Below are 20,641 nucleotides of genomic sequence, written 5' to 3'. Positions count from 1 at the left end.
TATATGCAGATGACGCTTTATCGTAGTGGCAGAAAATAATTATTGTGGTATAGTCTCCATCATCTTCGATTCTCTAGTTATTTAACTCACTAATGCTATCGTTGTACCAAAAAAATTAAATAAACAAAATAAATACAATACCATTCTTTCCATACTTCACTAAGCGTTAACCTTTGGAGTCAACGCATATCCTCACCACAATCGGGTGTAAGGTGGCTCTTAACGTGTCCATGTGTGTCACTCTCGCTAGACAAGGAATTAACTTGCAGTGCCAACAACGGGATAAAAATCCCTACAATTGTGGCCTGTGGATAAAAATCCCTACAATCATGGCTCGGTCATAGGTCATGAAATTTGATGCGGTTAAGAGGTCTCCTTAAACGAGACTCTTAATAGGTGACTTTCACATTTTCTAAAGTTAAACGATTAAATGGTTTAATAAGAGTGATAACAAGTCTTAAACAAGCCAATTATAGGACGCCACAAGTGGCCTAATGGATCACCTTCAAACTTAGACTTGCCACTATATAGATATGGCCCTCCTCAACCATGAAAAGGTAATTTGTCCTCCAAAAGAACTAGGGCTTTCGTATTCATTCTGTCCACTAGTCACTTAGGCACGAGAGAGCTTTTCACTCACTTTCAACCATACAAGGTCTAACATGTATATTCATTTCTTGGTTGCTAGGATTATATGATTGTGTGGAATTCGTTTCCGGCAAGAACATTTATTTTTATCCAAATGATCAAATTGATATTTTTGATTTTTGAAATAAATATAAAGATTCATCACATAATTCTGAAAGTAATTTATATTCGAATCGACACCATTCATCTCTGCCCCAAACATAGAATAATATTATAAAATATTATCCTACCCCCTTAGTCTTGATACACACCAAATATAGGATATGATTAGGTCTAAGACAAGCCTATCCAGCTCAATCTCTATAATTAGTCTCGTACAATTTAGTAAGAAAATTGGAAATGTACAATTTAATAAGAAAATTGGAAATGTTCCAAATAAAACATCCAAGTGAAACTTGCGATTCATGAAGCTATACAATAACAATTGAAAGTAACAAATTTTTTTTAACTTTTATACATAAAAAAAATTGAATTAGTGTAATTGGAAAACAAAAAGAATGAAAAACTTGGCCGATCTTTGATGACAGCAATCTCTTCCTCAAGTTACAGAGCCTAAATGAAAAAGTTAAAAGCTAAAAGTGAAAAATAAAACAATATAGTTAAGGCTTTTTTTATTAGCATCCCACAATACATTGAATACACCCTTCATTAAAATTTAATATTAAGTGACTTACATATACATAACAATTTCGACCATATAAGATTTTAAAGAAAGAAAAAAAAAATCCAAATTACTTTTCACATGTATATCCCAAGTTTATTTATCTTCTTCAACTCTCAAAACCACTCTCATCCACCATTGTAGAATCAATGAAACTACAACCATGTTAATTGAAAAAAGACAAATGAAACATGAAATCAATGTTTCGGAAACTTTACATGAGGTAAGACTTCGTATTTTCATTGTTAAGTGATTTCAATGACATCGGCATGCATATAACTGTGTTATGAATGATATCCATTAAAAACAAATATGATTGATGATGAGAATCACACACCTAATAAACCTTAGCCACATTAGATCACAAAGATCCCTTGATTTTAAAAGCAGCGTAACAACCTAATCTCTTCCTCTAATTCAATGATTCAATAACTAAATCCATTCCCATGATTCAATCAAAGGAAAAGAAGAGGAATCATCATCATCAACCCTAATATTTGTTTAATCCCCATTACCCAGTGCCACTGCTCCTACTCTATATAAAGCTCTACACTTCTATAGCTGCCATATTTTTTTTTTTTTTGGATTTTTATCCTCCTCATCTTCCTCATCCACTGTTGCGAAAATCATCTTCCTCATCTACTGGTACGGCATACCCACAGCCTTCCACCTCTTTCCATGGAAGGGATAGAGAAACATGAAGGGATAAACACATGCAAATAATCAAACAATTGTTGGCACCACTCCAACAGAAAAATTGAAAAAATTTCGAAATACACACCGGCTTCAGCTTTACACCGAAAGTACTTTTGGATGACCTTATGTATTTACACCTAAACTTTGAAGAGTGTAGGGTGGTGTATGTAGAAAATATAAGGTATATGGTGAGAGTGTGGGGTGTGAGGGTACTATAAGAAAGTAAATGGGGTGTATTAAGATAGGTTTGAATTAAAAAAGCAAATATGGGGTGTATTAAGTATGTGGGGTATATTCAACAACATGTGGGGTTTCAATATAATAAGCCTATAGGTAAAGCTGGTAGCCCTTGAGCTTTTTAAATTCACTGGATTACCTGTAATTTTCTTTCATCACTAGTATAGAATCAGCAACCTGCAGCTTTTAGGAAGTTATCATACGGACTCGACGCTGGTAGTCTGAAAGAGTGCGGATGATGCTGGTATTCGGTTACACACATCATCGGGGCATGGCCTGCGCTAGGGGATGGTTTGTATGAATTGGCAGTGTCGTCAACAAATGGATTTCCGCTCTGCATTGTCATTCAAATTCACAATTTTAGATTGAAGATGCCAGCCAGAGTACATTGAATTAAGTATGATTAATTTAGGTTATAGCCAGAAGGCAGTACCCTATGTGAGTCGGATGTCATCCATTTGGCGTCATCACTGTGATTTTGTAAAGACTGATTCATCAAATATTCCTGCTTCGGTTGGGAACTCATCAAATTTGACATCTTCTGCTGCTTTCCTAACAGGAGTGCCTCACACTGGCCGGCCATCTCCTTGTATGGCACATCAGGTGCATTTGAGACCGATACTCTTCCAACTTGATGTGCTGTCTCCAGGACCTGGGCGCATGAAAAAACCTTGTAGTGGTGAACACCTCTCTCTCTGAATCTTGCTAGTGAACAAACAGAAGGCTTTTTCTTTAAAAGCCATAAAACTAAATGTACTACATATAGTGACTAACGTACTGATTCAATAAGTTGACTGACACTCAAAAGATTGTGAGACTCTGCAGAAATATCCAAGTTGTTCTTTTGGCTATCAAATGAACCTTGAAAATAATCATCGTCCAATGAAAATATTGGAGCATCCTGCATTACAAGAATAAAATCATGAGGCCTAAGCATTAAGAGAAAACTTGATGTTGGCCACCCCTAAGTATAGTGTGATAATAAGTACCCTCGTTTCTTCCCTCCCAACGCTTATGTTTTAGGTGCCACACCCTCGCACAGACCTAGGATCTAGTAACCAAAAAAACAAAAACAAAAGTGAAAGCTATGAAGGGTAATTACCTCTTTCATAGATTTAGTGTCCCTCGAATCAACCTGATACAACTTTTGCGGGGCATCCATACACAACTGGGCTCCCAGTGGACACACATCATCAGGTAAGAATTCACTGAGCAGCTCCTCCCTTATAGTAGACATTTCAGCCTGCATAAATAGCTCGCTATTCATTATCCATGGTATAGCACAAATGATTTCTCTTCCTTTTACCATGAATAAGCAGTCCAAAATGCTTAAAATTAGTAAAAAAGCTTACATCTAACAATCTTTCCAAGCTCTTCACAACTTCAGAAGCAAAAAATTCCTTGGTTTGCTCTTCAGTAATATTGATCTCTGATAGAGATTTTAATGCCATATTATCATCTTCTTCAGATCCATAAAGATGTCTGGGATGGTTCGGTCCAGTCTTGACAGCCTGTAACTTGCGATCTTCAACCAAATGCAGGAACGGATCAACCTGATTAAGAATATAAAGGTGTCAAAGCTATTTTAGGTTTGACTAGAGACGTTTGATTATGGAAATCTCACATAAAAATATGCCAGTACATGGTTCACTTTCTTCGTGTCTTTCATGTCCTTAAAATTGATAAGTTTAAGCAAAAAGTCGAATGCATAAGTAAGTAGTTATTAAAGAGAATCTGGAGCTTATGAGACCACTGGAAATCAAAAAGAGGCAACCTATTCGAATAAACTTCACCTGAAAAGAGAAACTTACTATTTTATCCACAAGTACCGCCTTGGCTCTACGAACAAGAGAAACAATATTGTATGCTTTTGATAGAAAGAGAATCATTGAAGTTGCAAGGGTAAAAAGGGACCTGCGACGGGATGGTGGCAGCAGCCCTGAAAAGAAAGGGGGAAAGTGCTTGATATTACATCCTAACAAATAAATTATTGACCATCCAGTCTATTACTTAACCAAGATTTTACTTCGTTTATACATCTATCTCTTTAGTGTGAAGGTTTTAATTTCGTGTTTTCTTCTCTATCTAATTTATATTTAATATTAGCAAATGAAATAATGTACAATTATATCACAAATGAAAACGCAAGCATAGAGCATATGCTCATTAGTTTGGACAGACTGCCTGGTTCACCTCCTTCATTAAGAGATACGTTCCGCAAGGAAAATGCCAGTTGAAAACTTCGAACAAGAACCTCAATTCTGGAATTCTACAACAAACGATAAACAATAATAAGAAAAGAGAAAATGGGACCATAAAAGCAACAAAGACGAAGGAGTGAAACAATAAATAGTGCCACTATGCGGGTATACAACTGGCAAAAGTTCTCCAAGTCATCCCTTTAAAATTCTGAATTCTCCATATATTTTAGAGTCACAGTTTGCCCATGGTGACATTACCCTCAAAATACATAACACAATGACCTAGAAGGTGGGGATTGAACTGAGAAGTTTATAAAGCAGTTAGCAGCAGTTACAAAAGATTAATACAGTGTCTTGATTTTAAACCAGCAAGGAACTAGGACAACTTTTGAGGGACATAGAAATTAAGTGATCATTTCCATTTTCAAACTAGTTCAATTACGGGCTGGTTTGGTATTGCTGTGCTTTGAAAAAAAGCTGCTGTGAGAGTAAGCGGCTGTGCTGTGAGAATAAGCGGCTGTGAAATAAATCAGCAGAGTGTTTGGTAAACTTTTTTGTAAAAGTGCTTTTGGAAAAAAAAGCAGTCTAATAGTGGATCTTTTCATTAAAGAAGCACTGTAGCTTCAAGTGCTTTGAAAAAAAGCCAGTTTTCCAAAGCTACAAATAGCAGCTTCAGCTTTTTCCTTTGATTTCAGCTTATTCTCACAGCAGCTTTCAAAATAAGCCCTTTTTTTTCAGTTTACCAAACACCTAAAACCCTCACAGCTTTTTTTCATGGGTGTTTTTTTTTTAAGCACCTCACTCCCAAACTAGGTCTACATAATAATCAAAGCTACTCCAACTGTCCCAGGTCCAACTCATACGGCTTGATGTCATAAGGAAGATAAATCAACCTTTACTAGTGCCTAAGCAAGTTCGGGAGGAAATAATGCGATGGCGATGTTAACTAATCCATTGGCTCTCTGAAGTAAAAAAGGCTTTTAATATTCAGAAAGACTGAAATGAACTAAATTGCTAACATGTTAATTACAGTTCTAGCTAAAAGTGGCTTCAGATAGGACATAGGATGCTTAGTCATCATCATGTTCCCCTGCTTGAAAGAAACTAATTTCAAAAACTTCTTAAGCACTAAGAAGATATGGTGTAAACATGCTATCAATATGGGATACCATCAAAATGAAAGTCCTATCCCAAAAGAAAAGAAACTATATAAAACATCACCAGCATATATAATAGAAAAGACTAATCAAGTAACGTCAACCCAACAATTACCTTGGCCCGAGAAAACAGCACTACGAGGCTAAGCGTATGAGCAATTGCTTCATAGTTTTCCGGCATGTTCCCGGGAGAGATGGATTGCGCCCAAATTGATAAAAGCAAGAGAGTTATCTGGTGGCTGCTCAATCTGAGGGAATTAGCTTCCTGAGGTTTAACAAATGGAATCAGTCATTCATAACCAAATCAATGTTGTTAGACAACTACTGAACTCCATAAGTCTAAATTATTATGGAATATGCCAACAATGTAAATAAAACTAACAACCTCCGGGAGGGAGGAAAACATATGGAGGCAGAAAGAACAATATGGCTGAAGATCCATGCTACATCTTGCAAATAAACACAGAAGTGAGGAATGAGTAGTGGAGATTTCAAACTGAAAACCCCTTGGAACTAGAAACTTGGTAGCATTTTAGGCAATCGTCGAATCTCATGTTTTAGTTTCAAACTGAAAACCCTCTGAAAACCCAATGGGTTTACAAAGTATTTCAAAGAAAAAATTATAAACCAAATCTTAACTAGTTTTCAGAAATTCATTGTGCTGAACATTTCGAGACCTTTCATCTAGTGAAAAAAGTCGATACACTATGAACAAAGCTGGATTTGATACCCACGAGAAATTACACACTGAAGCTTGGACCCTAGTCCAGCTAAAATCCAGGCATTCAACTAATCAAGTCCCACACAGTCAAACCACAATAAATAAAAATATATTTATGGCAAGTGATTTGGAAGCTGATCCTTACCCAACAAAAACCAAGGAATTCAACTATTGCTTAGTCAAGTACATAACTAATGTATAGATTAGAGACGAAAGTGAAACCACTAACATAATTAGTATATAGACAAAACTTATGCCAAGTAACTGCCCTGTATTTCGGTTTAAAGTATAATTTATGCCCCACCGAAGATAGATGACTCATTACCAATACAAGCAAAGGGGTAAGCATTTATAGGTTTGTGAAGGGATGCGTCAATGAGGCAAGCACTAAAAAAGAAAGGGAGTTTTAACGAAACACTCCTGGTACTGTTCACTTTTAACGAAAAATCACATTTTTTACCTTTCCCTGCTACTATTCACTACTCTTATTTGTCCTCTTTCATTAAAACTAAAGTTTTTTTGGACTTTTCGTTAGTTTTCCTAAAGAAATCACCGACAATAAAACTAGACAAGCACATTGGAGATGTAATGAATTTCATAATTATTCCAGAAAAAGATTAAAGAAACAATTTTACAAACTCACAGGTTCCTTAGTCGAACTGTTGACAGAATTTTCTTTTGTTGCTGAAGGTGCAGGAGAACTTTTTATGCTATATGTCCGACTATAAGAAGACCTCAATCTGCTCAGAATCCCATTATTGGTATCTCTTTGTTCCCCCTCGTTATCTGTATTTTCATTGTCCTCTTCACAAATACTTTCTCGTGAAGAAATTTTCTCTCTCCTTAGCTTCTCAAAGAGGGCAGCTGAAGAAGAAAAGACAGATACAGTTCTTGAGAGTGTCCTGGGAAAATTCAATGCCTTTTTTGACTCGGTATTAGGTGAGGATCGAGTAGGACAAACTGAAGATGGCACAAGAACAACAGAGAAGATGCGATGTGCTCCAACACGTGTTTCATGGTCTGGATGGACCATAGCTGGCAGTAATTGATGAAACAATGCCTCAGGGAAAGCCTATTAAAAGTGCACAAAACAAATAATTAAAACTCTTTATAAGACAGAAAGAATCACAAATTTTACAAGAACATAAGTTATACTACTTGCCTTGTTTTGATAGGACAAATTTGGTAAGGAAGCTACAATTTGAGCTGTACGATAAACAGCAGAGATTGTATTTCTGGCTATAACTGTAATAGTCGAGATATTTTCCAACATAACAGCCATAGCATCAAGGATTGGTCCTGGTTCTCCAACCTGTTCAACAATGACAGATTAGTTGTTGTACATTTGATTAAGTCTTGGATAACAAGTGAAATCTGAACTATAAAAACTTGTAGACTCACTAAACTATTTGCCATGATAAGAACTAACACTACAAGTAGCAATCTAACTCAAGAAAATTTCGTGATAGTGCATTTGTAGGCGCAAAGTTCATTCAGTAACTGTAGTAAATGAGTAGCACCTTATAACATAACTGTACAAGGCACTTATCCACCACTTCTCTAAAGCTTCTGTTCCATTTTGTTACATCTGTTCCCAAATTAGCATCATCAAGCGAGCAGTGAATGCTCTTCCTCAAATGCCTCATGGCATCACTTACTGCACCAATTATTGCCACAGAGGGCTCAACCTTGGCAAGTTGAGAAAGAGAGGTGGTAACCTCCGCTATTTCGAGCTGCATGTTGGGTTGTTTGAGGACATTTTTGTGATCCAAATGCTTGATTAGAATGGAAAGCAAAATATGTGTACTTGGCCCTGCAACAAGCAAATATCAAAAGGCTGGATAAGTCATCAATAGAAGAGCTTTTGTGGTTGAAACATCTGACAGGACCAAAGATGATGTATACAGAAGGTAAAATTAAATACCACAATCATCCATTAAAACTTGTATATCCTTTAGGACTGGGATAGCAAGACCATATTTGGGAGACCATAAGTTCCCTGTGTCGAAGTAACGGAACAGAGATTCCAGGACACGTCTGATTGTTGTAGCCTCCTTGGCTAGCTTGGCCATGTTGTGCAGGCAAACCCTAGACCAAAAGCAGGGGTTCTTGGCATCTTCCCTATAGCATAAGAAAACAAACATTAATAATTGACATGTTGACAAACAAAAAATCTCGTGCCAACAGAGACATACACTGTCACATTTAGTTCGCCTTTGTCATCCACAAGGGTGCTCCAAGATGTAAGCCTGATGGTGACATCTGGGGAAGAAGAACCATGACCCTCGTTACTTTGCACTTCCTGCACCCACCGCTTTGAGCCTTCAAGGTTCTCTGTAGTTTTATTTGAACCTCCATAATTTTCCAAGACAACTGCAACAATCTGTATTTAATAGGGAAAAAGAACAATGTCACGAGGATTTAAGGTAGCATTCGTTCTTCTAGCTGCTTCATAAGAATGACTTCGAGAAGTAAATGAGTGAAGAGTAATATAATCTTAAAACCGAAAAACCAATGCAGCACTTACACATAATTGTGGCTTTCAATAAAGTTAATTAAAAGAAAGAAGGAAAAGTTGGTCACTTTCCACTAAAGATGAAGGAATATTAAAATAACCACACTATTTTAAAATCTATACTCTATGAGATCAATTTTTTGTCCTATTGTAATTGGATTTGCTCTCTCTCGGTAGTTTATTTGCATACTCTCTGCTAATTGTAACCAGAGGAACACAGTTCAGCAAATAATCATTTTCTGATGCGATCTTAATTAAACAATAATCTAAAGAATTTTCAGGTTGAATATGGAAAATTTAGACAACAGTAGAAAGGTTAGAAGACTGAGTCACATCATATCCATCAGCACTTTGTGAAAAAAAAAAAACTGTAGTGAACAACCACATACAAGAGTTTTAATCCAGCTATCTTTCTTTGATCTATAAGGAGTCCAAGATTTTTAGGTTACTTGTTAGGGTTACTCATTACTGCATTAGCAAGACTTTTCAGATCCATATGAATTATTAGATTGAATGCAATATTAGGATTTTAATATCATTCATTATAATGAACGTTCGAAATATGTATTTAATTTATTTTTGGAGGTCGCACTTGGTGCGATGGCAAGTGCCTTCGCCCATAAGCGGTAGGTCTCGGGTTCGAGACTTAGGAGCAGCCTCTCCATAAATGGGGGTAAGGCTAGCCAACATTCACCTCTCCCAGACCCTGCGTAAAGCGGGAGCCTTGTGCACTGGGTACGACCTTTTATTGCTATCATATATTCAATCACTTGGAGCTAACGGAAGACTTGGCGCAAAACCGAGTGCAATGGCTTTCTAGGATTCATACAGCCAACCCCACTTAGTGGGATAAGGCTTTGTTGCTGTTGCTGTATCGTATATTCTTTCAATTCAACCTTTAACATTAACTGAAATGGGTAGTGAAAGTTGACAATCCCTCATATTTGAAATATGCAATCAAAATGGAGCCCTAGACTAGTCATGGCTCATAAGTTCATAATTATAAAATGATACTCTACCAGGTAAAAGATTTTAACCATCTGAAAGATTGTGAAAAGAAAATGGGAACAACTTAAGGTCCGTCCGGTAACCATTTCGTTTTTAGTTTTAATTTTTTCTGTGTGCTTGAGACATAGGAAAAGTATATGGAGATAAGGTGGGATGCGGAAGTGGAGGACGGATGGTGGGAGAGATGTACAAGGGAAGGTACACAAATTGAAACCTAAAAACCAAAAACTATTTTAAGTTGTTCGCCCTACAAGATTTTGTTTTCATTCATTGTACTTTATTTCTTACCCACCCTTCTCCATCCCTCCTTTCTCCCCACAACTTTCCTCATATCTCAAGCACAAAAGGTGAAAACTAACAACTAAAAATGAAATGATTATCAAAAGGTCCAGCTGGTGTTAATAGTTGATAGTTAATGCAAAATTTTAAAGAATAGATTTTAATTTATCGTTGAGGGTGATCCAAAAAATTATCTTCACATTAATCAACTATAACTATACAAAGATTACTTGAAAGTTTGGAACAAGATTTAAGAAACTTTGAATGTACTTACGCTATCGAACTTGACTGATATATGAGACTTCTCACCCATAAACCAAACCTGCAAAATAAAATTTAGAAAACTTAGTTTGCATTAGAGATATAGGTTCTGAGCATTGAGAAAACATGTTGTGAATGGCATAAATTTCCAACAGAGATATCATATTATTTCATTTTTAAGAGCTTCATCAGGCATCGAATGTAGAAAAGTATATCATTCATGGTAAAGGGGACAAAATTGCTAAGTTCAAGAAAAAGGGAGACAAAAAAAAAAAAAAAAAAAAAAAAAAAAAAAAAAAAAAAGATCAAACCAAAGTGTAATAGGCATCTCCCATAGCATGTTTCATTTTGAATTTTGAATTTCACATATTGCTAAGGTGTAGTGTTACATTTATAACAGAAACAATATGAAAAGGGTACCATTGAAGAAAGGGCTTGGAGTGCAGCTGAACGTAGATTACTTGCCCTTTCATCTTCCCCCGGCTCTTGAGCTATCTGACAGAGTTTTGGAATAAAGCCTTCTAAGTTGAACGTGTACGTTCCATCCGTCTGGAAAATACAGAGAGACTGATTAAATTTGAAATTTTCTCTAGCCAACCTGGCTGGTGACAAATTAGAAGTGAAGAAGTCCATAAACCACATATTCACAAACCTGATTATTTACAAAGTTGAAAAGAGTCTGACATCCTATAATTTGCATTTCATCTTGCCGTGTTTGATCCAGAAGTGTATGCATAATGCTGAGCAAGCTACTCGCAAAAAGAGGCCTAGGGAAATGTCACTGAACATAAATTAACCATGTAATCGCACACACAAACATATGCATTTACATATTTTATACATATAGCCCACAAGCACAAATAAACAGAGAGCTTAAGTGAGAGAGAGAGAGAGAGAGAGAGGTTATTGTTGGTAGATTCCTGCAATGTTATACGTTGCCAGAATGTGGATCACTACCTCATATTCAAACATATCATTCCAACTGAATAGTCTGAGACTCTGAATTCACAGAATCAGATACTAGGGTTTGAAGTGTTGCTTAAAGTTTGGACATTAGAGCTCAACTCTAAGCCCTAAATGAGACCATCTTAAAAGCAAATTTTCACTCTGTTTGAATGGTCAATACTGCTATTTGAAAAGTGTGGGGTCTCGTTCAATAAGTGTGTGTGTGAGAGAGAGAGAGAGAGAGAGAGAGATAATGGAACAAAAAAAAAATTAGAGAAGGAAGAACTCACATTTGCTCCTTACATGAAATCAGCAATTTGTTGTAAATGCACATTACAATTTTTGCGGATCGAAAGTTCTCATTCCTCAATTCTTTATAGCACCTTTGCTCAAGATAAGTTGTAATCTGCTCCCAAAATATTCAAATTTCGTTGGAAAAGAGAGAATATTTAACATTATCTGTATTTCAGAAAAATCTTTAAGATGCAACTCCTGAAAAATACTGTAATACAAAAGATATTTCACTTTGTAGAAAAAGGAAGCAAGGAAGGCTGAATATTTATTGACAAATAATCACATAGTGAAGCATGTCACATATTCGTGGTGCAAGGAAAAGGTTTGATTCCATTGGTAACCCCAATCAGAAAAATTAGGAAAACTATAAAAAGATTGGATCATTGAACCATAGCTGAAATTCAATATCAGAAATTGATTTGAGAAACCTATTAGAAGGGTCATAAATTCACATCATCATTTCATACATTGTATGACTTACTAATAACTACATCCATCCTTTTCTCTCAACTCTTTTGGTCAACTTATTTCCCAATGTTTTCTTCCCTCTCTCCTTTAAACAAATTATCAATTAATTTACGATATAATCTTTTTTTGTTTTTATTATGAATTATGTAGAGGTCGCACTTGGTGCGATGGCAAGTGCCTTCGCCCATGAGCGGTAGGTCTCGGGTTCGAGACTTGGGAGCAGCCTCTCCATAAATGGGGGTAAGGCTAGCCGACATTCACCTCTCCCAGACCCTGCGTAAAGCGGGAGCCTTGTGCACTGGGTACGACCTTTTTTATGAATTATGTTAAATATGATGAGAATATATGGAGGAAGCTTCTTGAGGGATCTGTAAACTTATTTGGGGGACACACTTGTAGGGCCCGCTCCCCTTGTATTTTGATGATCCGACCCTCTCATTTTAGGTCTTCACTCAAAGATTGTCCTTGCAAAAATCACTCAAATTTGAAACCGCTAACCACTCAATTAGTGTCTTCTTGGAATACCATGTTGGTCTATTTTCTTCGCTACAAATAGATGTCTTTAGTGGTAGCTGTTTTGTCTAATTTTTTTTTTTTTTTTTTGCAAGGATGACCTTTGAATGAAGAACTAAAAGATAGATGGTTCAGATCATCGATTACAAGTCAGAGAGTGCCGCACAAGGTATCCCTCAGATAAGGTTATGTTTGGGATCCCTCAAATAAGGTTATAAAATTATACATATTGGTGAACCATGTGATTGTAAAAATGGACCTAGCTTAAGACACATTATAATTGATACCTTTGGGATTCGCAAAGGATTTTTGGCAACATATTCGCACAACTTCCCAATCTTCCGATCATTAGGTCCCTCTTCCTGTCAAAATGTAAAGATTAAGTCCTGAATCTTGATATCGCATACACACAATTTAGGGGGAAGGGAATGAAAGGAAAACGAGCACATCACTCACTAGGAAAGTGATTGCATTGATGTTAAAACTTCATAATCAACGTAATTAAACCACATTTTGATTTCATTGAAGAGCTAGAAAATTAGGCATAGTTAGGAATGCAAGGAAAATTAATTTGATGGTTTATAACCATGATTTTTCAATCAAAGAAACATGTGTTCTGACCAGGGTAAAAACCCAAAAAGAAGTAACACAAACATACATTTTTGCATACTGTTCTGACAAAATGCTCCCTTGGGTGAGTAGAATAAAAACTATACGAATGAGAAAAAAGGTTTGATCAACTAGTATTTATCAACCAAAGAAAGAAGCAAATTCTTCTTAACTGAGTTTGAAAGGCATTGGTTGCATCAGCAAATGCAAGCTAAAATTTTTTTCTTCTATACTCCAACTGACCTCATTGTATAAGAATTAAACTATCAAGAAAAATAAAAACCATGATGTAAATAAGAAGATAAAAACAGGACACCACCAACACATCATGCATAAGGCCTTCAGTTAATAACAGCATGGCACACAACGATCACAATGCTTTGTTTTCAATTAGAGCCATAAACAACTTCCTACACCAATAGACATGATTGTGTTATGAAGTAAAGAATCTATTAAATAAGTTGTTCTTTTCAGGCCACATTTCAGCCTCGAATGGCAGGCAACAATATCAGAAACTGGGTTTGAAATCAATTATGAGAGTCATAATTGGTTTTAACATTTGTTCACATGAGTGTTCTGAAGTCATGAAATACTCATTTTACTAGACAAAGATGCAGATCGCATAATTCTAAGTTCAGTCTCACATGGCACGCAACAGATACCTAGTTTTCAATTACCTGTCAGAGCCATAATGAACGTCAATATCTGTCTACATCTGAAGTTACATAATAAAAAATTTACTTGGCAAGGGGTCCATTTTTCCAGGCACATCAATCAATCAAGGACCTAAGATCACTAACCCTGTTTTTCCATGTAGTATTAAACAGAAATGTAGTTGTAAAAACAAAATGAATGGACCCAGTATCTTTCAATTAATTCAAGTACCACTTATATGTTTTAGTTTAGAGGAGGGATAGTATTTGAGAAGGTTCAAGAACCTAGATTGTCAAAACTCAAACAATACAGACGATTCTTAAATACTCAATCTACTCAATTAGACTATGTAATGGTTGGTAGCAAGTTACGGAATGCTCCTCTGAATTTCAGTTCACTTAGGAAAAACCATTACTTTAATAGTCATGTCAAATGGTTGCATTTTCACAGCAGAAGTCCGTCATCCAGCAATGGACTGCATATCTACTATAACATCAACACTTTTCCAAACCCACAAAAGGCACATAGAGATGGCTATCTTATCATCCAGAGTCCCAGACAAGTCTCTTTACAAAAGGTAAAATTATCTTAGGAAACAAGTAACGAATCAAATGCAAGCAACAGCCCATCTAGGTAAAATACGTGAGCAAAACGAACCTGGTTCCGAGGGAAAATATCAGCAATGAGCTTCTTGTACCTCTTAACCGGCTGTCTAGACCTGGCTCGCAATGCCGGGCAGAAGAAGCAAAGGCTGCCACAGGCAGGCAAAACTTGGCGCGAAATCACCCCCGAAACAGCGCTCATTTTCGAGTACAAGATGCATACAATTTGACACAAAGGAAAAATGGGAACCTCAGAAATTGGCCTTTCTTTCCCTTCCAAATGTATGAGAAAAAGCTCACAATTTGGGTGCAGAGAAGGGAAAGAAAGGCTCAAAGCTGAGATGGGTAGCTCTCAAACAAACCAGCCTGCGAACAATTAGCAAAATCTCAAAAGTCCAACCAAAGCCTCAAAATTCAAGAACAATTCAACATTCAATACAAGTTCCCAATGTGGGTTTTCAAATTCAATCAAGAGGGTATTCCAAAATCCCAAAAAGGCATCAAAATTCGACGATTTTTTTATCAAAATCGTGGCGAAAAAATTTACCCCCGATGAACGCCTGCAACGAGCAGGGGGAGACCTGAGGCTGGAAAATCCACCTTATGCTGCCACGCTGAAAATGTACCGGAACTCCAGCATATTCCACCGCGATTTCTTATGTGTTCTTCCCTTTTCTTTTTTTCTTTTTTGAATTTTCGAATTTATAGTCTAAATTGTATCCGTCCAGCCTGCAGTGCTGCGCCAATACTCAGAAAACGTCTACACGTTTTCAACGGTTCAATATGTGGGTCCCAGGGGTTTGGTAGATTTTTGGGGTCCATGCTGACGTGGGTGCATTTTATGAAGGCTCTGTGATCGTAGACGTGCTCTCTGCTCTCTCGACAGTTAATTTTTTCCCTTTTTTGTCAACCGAAATTTTGACAGTTAATTTACCTAATTTCTTCGTCTTCTTCTTTTTTTTTTTTTTGGTAAAGATCTTACCTTCATTGAGAAGGAAGAAAAAGATTGGGGTTCTATGATTTTTCCATTTCTTGGTATTATGTGACTAACTGTTATATATTTTCAATTTTTTTATAGGAATATATTTTCAAATTTGACGTAAGTTAAGTAGAATATCCCTCAAATAAAAAAGATATTATACATTCGTATATTTCTCACTTAATCTCTACCATAGAGTTTAGTGTCATAGATTTTGCTTTAGGTTATTTCCAATGGGCCAAAAAAATTATAGGCAAAATCCATATTTGACTTCAAATTTGATTCAATCACTCTCCAGTGCAACGGAAAATTTGAAATTATATGACTTTAGAGTCAAGTGTTTAGTCATATTTGATTGAGGTTTAACTCTAGAATTAAAAGGGTTCTTCATATATTTATTATCATAAGATTTTTGCTTAAAAGGGGTTCCTCATTCAATCTTGCTTAAACGACTATTTTATTTCAAATAGTTGCTGCCATTTTTTCTTCCGAACATTTGCATGGAGCATGTATTCAATTGTCATAATCTATATCCTGTTGAAAATTAGTAACGACTATTTCTAAAATCTTCTATAAATGTATATATTGTTGGAAAACAATTCAGAAATAAACAGAACTTGAAATTCACAATTTTATTTCACAAAAGGTACTTGCTATACAGAATGAAAAGTATACAATAAATACAGAAATTAATCAACGGTACTAACTTGATTACAGAAGGTAGAGGCTAGCGTAAATGCTATGTCATTCGAACAGTAATTCCGTCCCACTCTTGTGCTTGTGGTTCTATAACGTCTGCTCGACCAGGATACAACTACCTAATCCTATAACCCGCACTGGATTATAGAATTCTAGCGAATTGCTTTGTATGTTTACTCTCTCTGGAAAGTTTGTACGGAAGAAAAGGAAGAAGAAAAGATTATTCATTTGGATACCATGGATTGCAGATATATAGGCTGTTTCACACCCTTTCAAATACCAGTTCAGTGTATTTGAAGGTTCACAACTCTTTTCTAAGAGCTGTCTTTTAATCAAAACGTTTTTAATTAATAATAAATTAATTAAAAACTTAATCCGAAAATTAAAATTAATGAATCAAATTAATTTTAAATTCATATTTAGGCTATACTATACAAGCCTAATCCACACAACCATAAGGCCCAAGCCTTCAATCCATTTCCAAATGGCCCATATTCTAATTACTAGACTAAAGCACTAAATCTATATAAAGGTCATTGAGAATCTTGTTTTCCCCAATGTGGGACAAGAGTCTCAAAACTTCCAACATATATTATTCAAAGTACATTCGATCCATTTAGCTTCATCATAGTATGAAAATCACTCACACTCGAGTTAGGAAATACAAAATGCTGATGTGGAACGAGAATAAAAAAGGAGAACAAGAAGTAAGCGGATGATGGATTTTCATGTCATGGAATAAAATGTGTGTGTACATGTTATGGTAGTGATAGATTCAAAATAAAATAAAACAAAAATTTAACTTTGAGTTCAACCATCTCTAATGCACAAGAGATAAAAGTTAATTATTAAAAGTCAGAATGTGCACCAGAGATGATATAACTTTTCAAGTTAAATTTAAAGTCAAATACAACTTTATAACTTTTAACTTTAGGCCGGAACATTGGAGATGACCTTATTAGTTTATAATTGCTGAGGTTTGATGAGGAATATTGTTAGAGAAGAGAAAGGGCAATTATGAGGTTGATAATTGCATTCTATTCCTTAAAGCAAGGTAGAGAAATGATCCAATCTGAGACATGAAGCATAAAACAAAATCATCAAGGGATGGATTAAATTAAGTAGTTGGATTATTATCCACCTTCTTTCCAAATGGAAGCACTCAAGCGCCCATTCCCTTTCATAATTAAACCGCCCGACATGCACTAAACGGTAATCAGAGGGTCATGGTGCTGGACTTGGCTTGAAGATAAAACCGGTAGTACTCATGTTCAGTAAAGTGAAGGGTCTAAAATTTGATTTATGTGAATAACGAGTTTGCAACCATATTATTAAATTTGAGCCATCGTACTGACTAAAAAAAACAAGGGGAAAAGATTGATGTTCTATAAGCATGGTATCGAAATTCATTTAATCGAAATTCATTTTAAGTATGGTTCAAATCATGAAACTATACTGCAGAACGAAACAAGTCTTACAAAAATCTCAACTTAATATTTTCGTTAATTAGCCTTTGATCTAACGGTAATTGTTGCTTAGAGAATGTCTCAAGTTTGACTCGAATGAATATGAGGATATTTTGTTACGTTGACATCTTGTTGTGGTTAGCCCATTCTGGTAGCATAACTTTGATAGGAATGAGTTATGCCGTTGTTAAGGTAGCTCACTAAGTATCCTATCATTTGTCGAAACTAAACATGAGAAATTATTTTAGCACGCTCACTTTTCCTTCTGAAAACCCAAATTTACTTACGTCGTTTCATTCTCTTTTGATTTCTTCAATACAAAAGCCAAACCCTATTTCATACAATACCATTGTAGAAAATGGGCATGGATGGGTAAATAAGCAAACTTAGAAACATTGGTTCTGTTACTAAATAGTCTGCTTCTAGAGAATAGGTATAACACAATCTCATTCGGCTGTTAATAGGTAATCGATATTCTCAAACAAATTTGTATTCAATTTGACAGCTTACAACACAAACAGTTCATCCGAATGCTTAATAACTATATGCATTTGCAATTTGTCAATGTGAACCGCGGTATTTATATCCAAAAGAAAATACAAATAACAAACACTTTCTCCAAAAATGATACCTATGCTCTTGAAGTACCGCCGTGATCTCTCTCAACGTGCTCTACAAGTGCTACTGGATCACGAAATCCTTTGCTACATTTCGGGCAGGCATCAATTGTTACTTTCTTCACCCCAGCAGCTCGGTTGCCACTCTTCTCATGGACTTTTTCTACATGGTCTACTAGTGTGGTGACTGAGGAAAACTTAGCACCACACTGAGGACACACCTCAACCTGCCCGTTTCTACTCCCACTGCTGCTGCTGCTCGGCCCCGTTCCATCCTTTGCTATCTGCCACTTTTGGCTAAGTTCACTACTCAGTTTTGCAACACTTGCTTCAGCTGAGGCTCGAAAAGATGAAGCTGCAGTAAGAAAGCTACCCCACTTCGGGGATGATGCAGCAGGAGCATGACTCGGTTTTGACACTTCTTTCCTACTCCTACTTAAGTAGCCCATAAAGGGAAATCCTGCTTCTGGTTTCTTGGGTCCAGGACACTTGTGATCAGGTCCAAATCGGTGCTTCAAACAGTGGTCTACCATGCAATCCCTGCACTTGATTGTGTTGGAGAATGTTAAGATCTCCTTGCAGCCAGGGATAGGACATTTTTTCTTCTTTGTGGCTTTCTCATAATTAGAAGGGTCGCAATCAGTGTTAACATGTCTCTCCCAAGTAATGTTTGGATCTTCATCGGGAATCAGATGAACTCCTTTGGCACAGAGGGGACAGATGACAACAGTAACATTGTTTCTGTCACCGTTCGGACAATTATGCTTAATGTAGCTTCTATGCTCCAAACAAAATACCTACATAATGTCAACCTTGTGTCAGTATGAAGAATCTAATATTCAAGAAGCAGAAATAATGCAGGAAAACTATAATCCACAATTCGGGAAGATGGAAGATGGAAGATGGTAAAAAGATGGAAGCCTACGCTATAGTAGAAACCTGAGTAAATAAGCCTTTTTTGACCCAAAAAAAATTAAAATAAAGACTTTAGGGATATATTCAACCCTAACCATTGGTTGCCATACATCAATTGCATTTTGATATTTGGTGAAAAACCGCAATGTATGTGACGAATCACACCACCATTCCAGAAGGTGCAATACATTTCACTTCATTTGACCATCAGTTTCTTAAGTTCAAACATTTCCACCATTTATATTCTCCTCATTAGAGTGAAATCTATATACATGAAGCTACAACATCAATTTATTCCCACTACACAAACATTAGCACCTTGATATTTAACATCACATAAGTAAACATTCAGTAACTTATTTGCAACTCAATTAATTCCAAACATTGCGCATGCACGGCAATTTAACATGAGTCCGAAACAAATATTTATATCAAAAGAAAATACAGAGCAGGAATAAAATACCACCCTATAAAATTAAAAAGTTTCAACACAAGCAAACGCCAAGATCGGAAATTTACTGTAAGTCCGGACAATGTTGACAGAAATTGTCAACCTCTCTACTTTTAAAAAAGGTCGTACCCAGTGCACAAGGCTCCCGCTTTACGCAGGGTCTGGGAGAGATGAATGTCGGCTAGCCTTACCCCATTTATGAATGTCAACCTCTCTACTTTTAATAAGATAAATTTATTCCGGCATTTCATCCTTTTCTTTTTCCAAGAGATACAAATTCATAATCCAATCTGATGTGCATCCAGACCATTTTGCATTTTCTCCAAGCTTTGCCTCCCAAGAATCATCAAATTTTGAAACTTTCCCTTTTTTTTCTATTTTTCTCAGCAACCAAACAGAGTGCAATCATCTCCCCCAAAGAATCAACAAAATTTGAAATTTTCCTTCTTTTTTTTATCTGGGTAATTCTACTTCTCCTCAACCAACCAAACAGAGCATAATCCCGATCCCAATAACCAAAATCTAAATTTCCAAAACACAATACACATTCGATATTCATAGAAGCTATGGAGGTAAGAAATTTACATATATATATATATATATAGAGAGAGAGAGAGAGAGAGAGAGAGAGAGGACCTGATGGCAGCTATCGCAAGTGAAGGGCAAGAAATCGATCTGCTGGCACTCCGCGACGTAGCAATGCCTACCCAGATCTGGGAATTCCGGAGTTCCCATCCGAATTTTGCACGCTGGGCAGTAGAAGCTCGCCGCCAATCAACGAAATGAGTTGAAATGTAAAGAATTGACCGGATTATTTGGTCCCGGGATTTGTTGGGAGACGCCGGAATCGGAATTGGAATCGGATTGTCCGAGGCTTGGATTGGATTTTGGCTTCCGCGGATACAGAGAGAGACACCGAATACGCGGGAATCCCAAGGCCACGGCCGCCCTAGTTTTCTTTTCTCCCCAAGAGAAAAGAAAAGACAGAGTCGCTGCAACCTGCAAGCCGCCCCCGAGAAATTTCTTGAGAAACCGAAAAGACGAA

General features: G+C 36.5%; 2 protein-coding genes across 4 annotated transcripts; both read right to left on the bottom strand.

The window, feature by feature from the left end:
- Positions 1 to 995: 995 nt before the first annotated feature.
- On the bottom strand, positions 996 to 15,207 carry LOC126599235 (protein SEMI-ROLLED LEAF 2-like). Of its 3 annotated transcripts, none has more exons than XM_050265577.1 (21): positions 15,017 to 15,207; positions 14,525 to 14,835; positions 12,892 to 12,966; positions 11,620 to 11,735; positions 11,037 to 11,151; positions 10,805 to 10,933; positions 10,398 to 10,445; positions 8,517 to 8,704; positions 8,246 to 8,442; positions 7,842 to 8,134; positions 7,484 to 7,633; positions 6,965 to 7,393; positions 5,716 to 5,865; positions 4,427 to 4,511; positions 4,054 to 4,181; positions 3,595 to 3,795; positions 3,345 to 3,485; positions 3,021 to 3,143; positions 2,676 to 2,894; positions 2,382 to 2,576; positions 996 to 1,220 (listed from the first exon to the last, which is right to left on the bottom strand). In XM_050265577.1, the coding sequence occupies exons 2-20, from the start codon at positions 14,669 to 14,671 to the stop codon at positions 2,412 to 2,414; spliced, it is 3,099 nt and encodes a 1,032-aa protein (XP_050121534.1). In that variant the 5' UTR covers positions 14,672 to 14,835; positions 15,017 to 15,207; the 3' UTR covers positions 996 to 1,220; positions 2,382 to 2,411. The 3 variants fall into 3 exon arrangements, with proteins under 3 accessions (XP_050121534.1, XP_050121533.1, XP_050121535.1); XM_050265576.1 differs by having other exon boundaries at positions 996 to 1,200; XM_050265578.1 differs by having other exon boundaries at positions 996 to 1,200; positions 4,436 to 4,511.
- Positions 15,208 to 18,087: 2,880 nt separating this feature from the next.
- LOC126599250 (zinc finger AN1 and C2H2 domain-containing stress-associated protein 11-like) lies at positions 18,088 to 20,637 on the bottom strand. Its single transcript, XM_050265601.1, has 2 exons — positions 20,233 to 20,637; positions 18,088 to 19,027 (listed from the first exon to the last, which is right to left on the bottom strand). The coding sequence occupies exons 1-2, from the start codon at positions 20,329 to 20,331 to the stop codon at positions 18,245 to 18,247; spliced, it is 882 nt and encodes a 293-aa protein (XP_050121558.1). The 5' UTR covers positions 20,332 to 20,637; the 3' UTR covers positions 18,088 to 18,244.
- Positions 20,638 to 20,641: the final 4 nt, after the last annotated feature.

The sequence above is a fragment of the Malus sylvestris genome, chromosome 14 (genome assembly GCF_916048215.2).
Source record: "Malus sylvestris chromosome 14, drMalSylv7.2, whole genome shotgun sequence".
Classification (NCBI taxonomy): domain Eukaryota; kingdom Viridiplantae; phylum Streptophyta; class Magnoliopsida; order Rosales; family Rosaceae; genus Malus; species Malus sylvestris.
The sequence above is the reverse complement of the archived record's forward strand: the minus strand, read 5'-3'. Positions and strand labels throughout refer to the sequence as shown.

Coding starts and splice junctions, on each gene's coding strand:
- LOC126599250 (XM_050265601.1), bottom strand. CDS start 20,331: ATGGGAACTCCGGAATTCCCAGATCTGGGTAGGCATTGCTACGTCGCG. Junction 19,028..20,232: donor CTTGCGATAGCTGCCATCAG/GTCCTCTCTCTC, acceptor GACATTATGTAG/GTATTTTGTTTGGAGCATAG.
- LOC126599235 (XM_050265577.1), bottom strand. CDS start 14,671: ATGAGCGCTGTTTCGGGGGTGATTTCGCGCCAAGTTTTGCCTGCCTGT. Junction 3,796..4,053: donor CGGTACTTGTGGATAAAATA/GTAAGTTTCTCT, acceptor ATTCTTAATCAG/GTTGATCCGTTCCTGCATTT. Junction 2,577..2,675: donor TGACATCCGACTCACATAGG/GTACTGCCTTCT, acceptor ATGACAATGCAG/AGCGGAAATCCATTTGTTGA.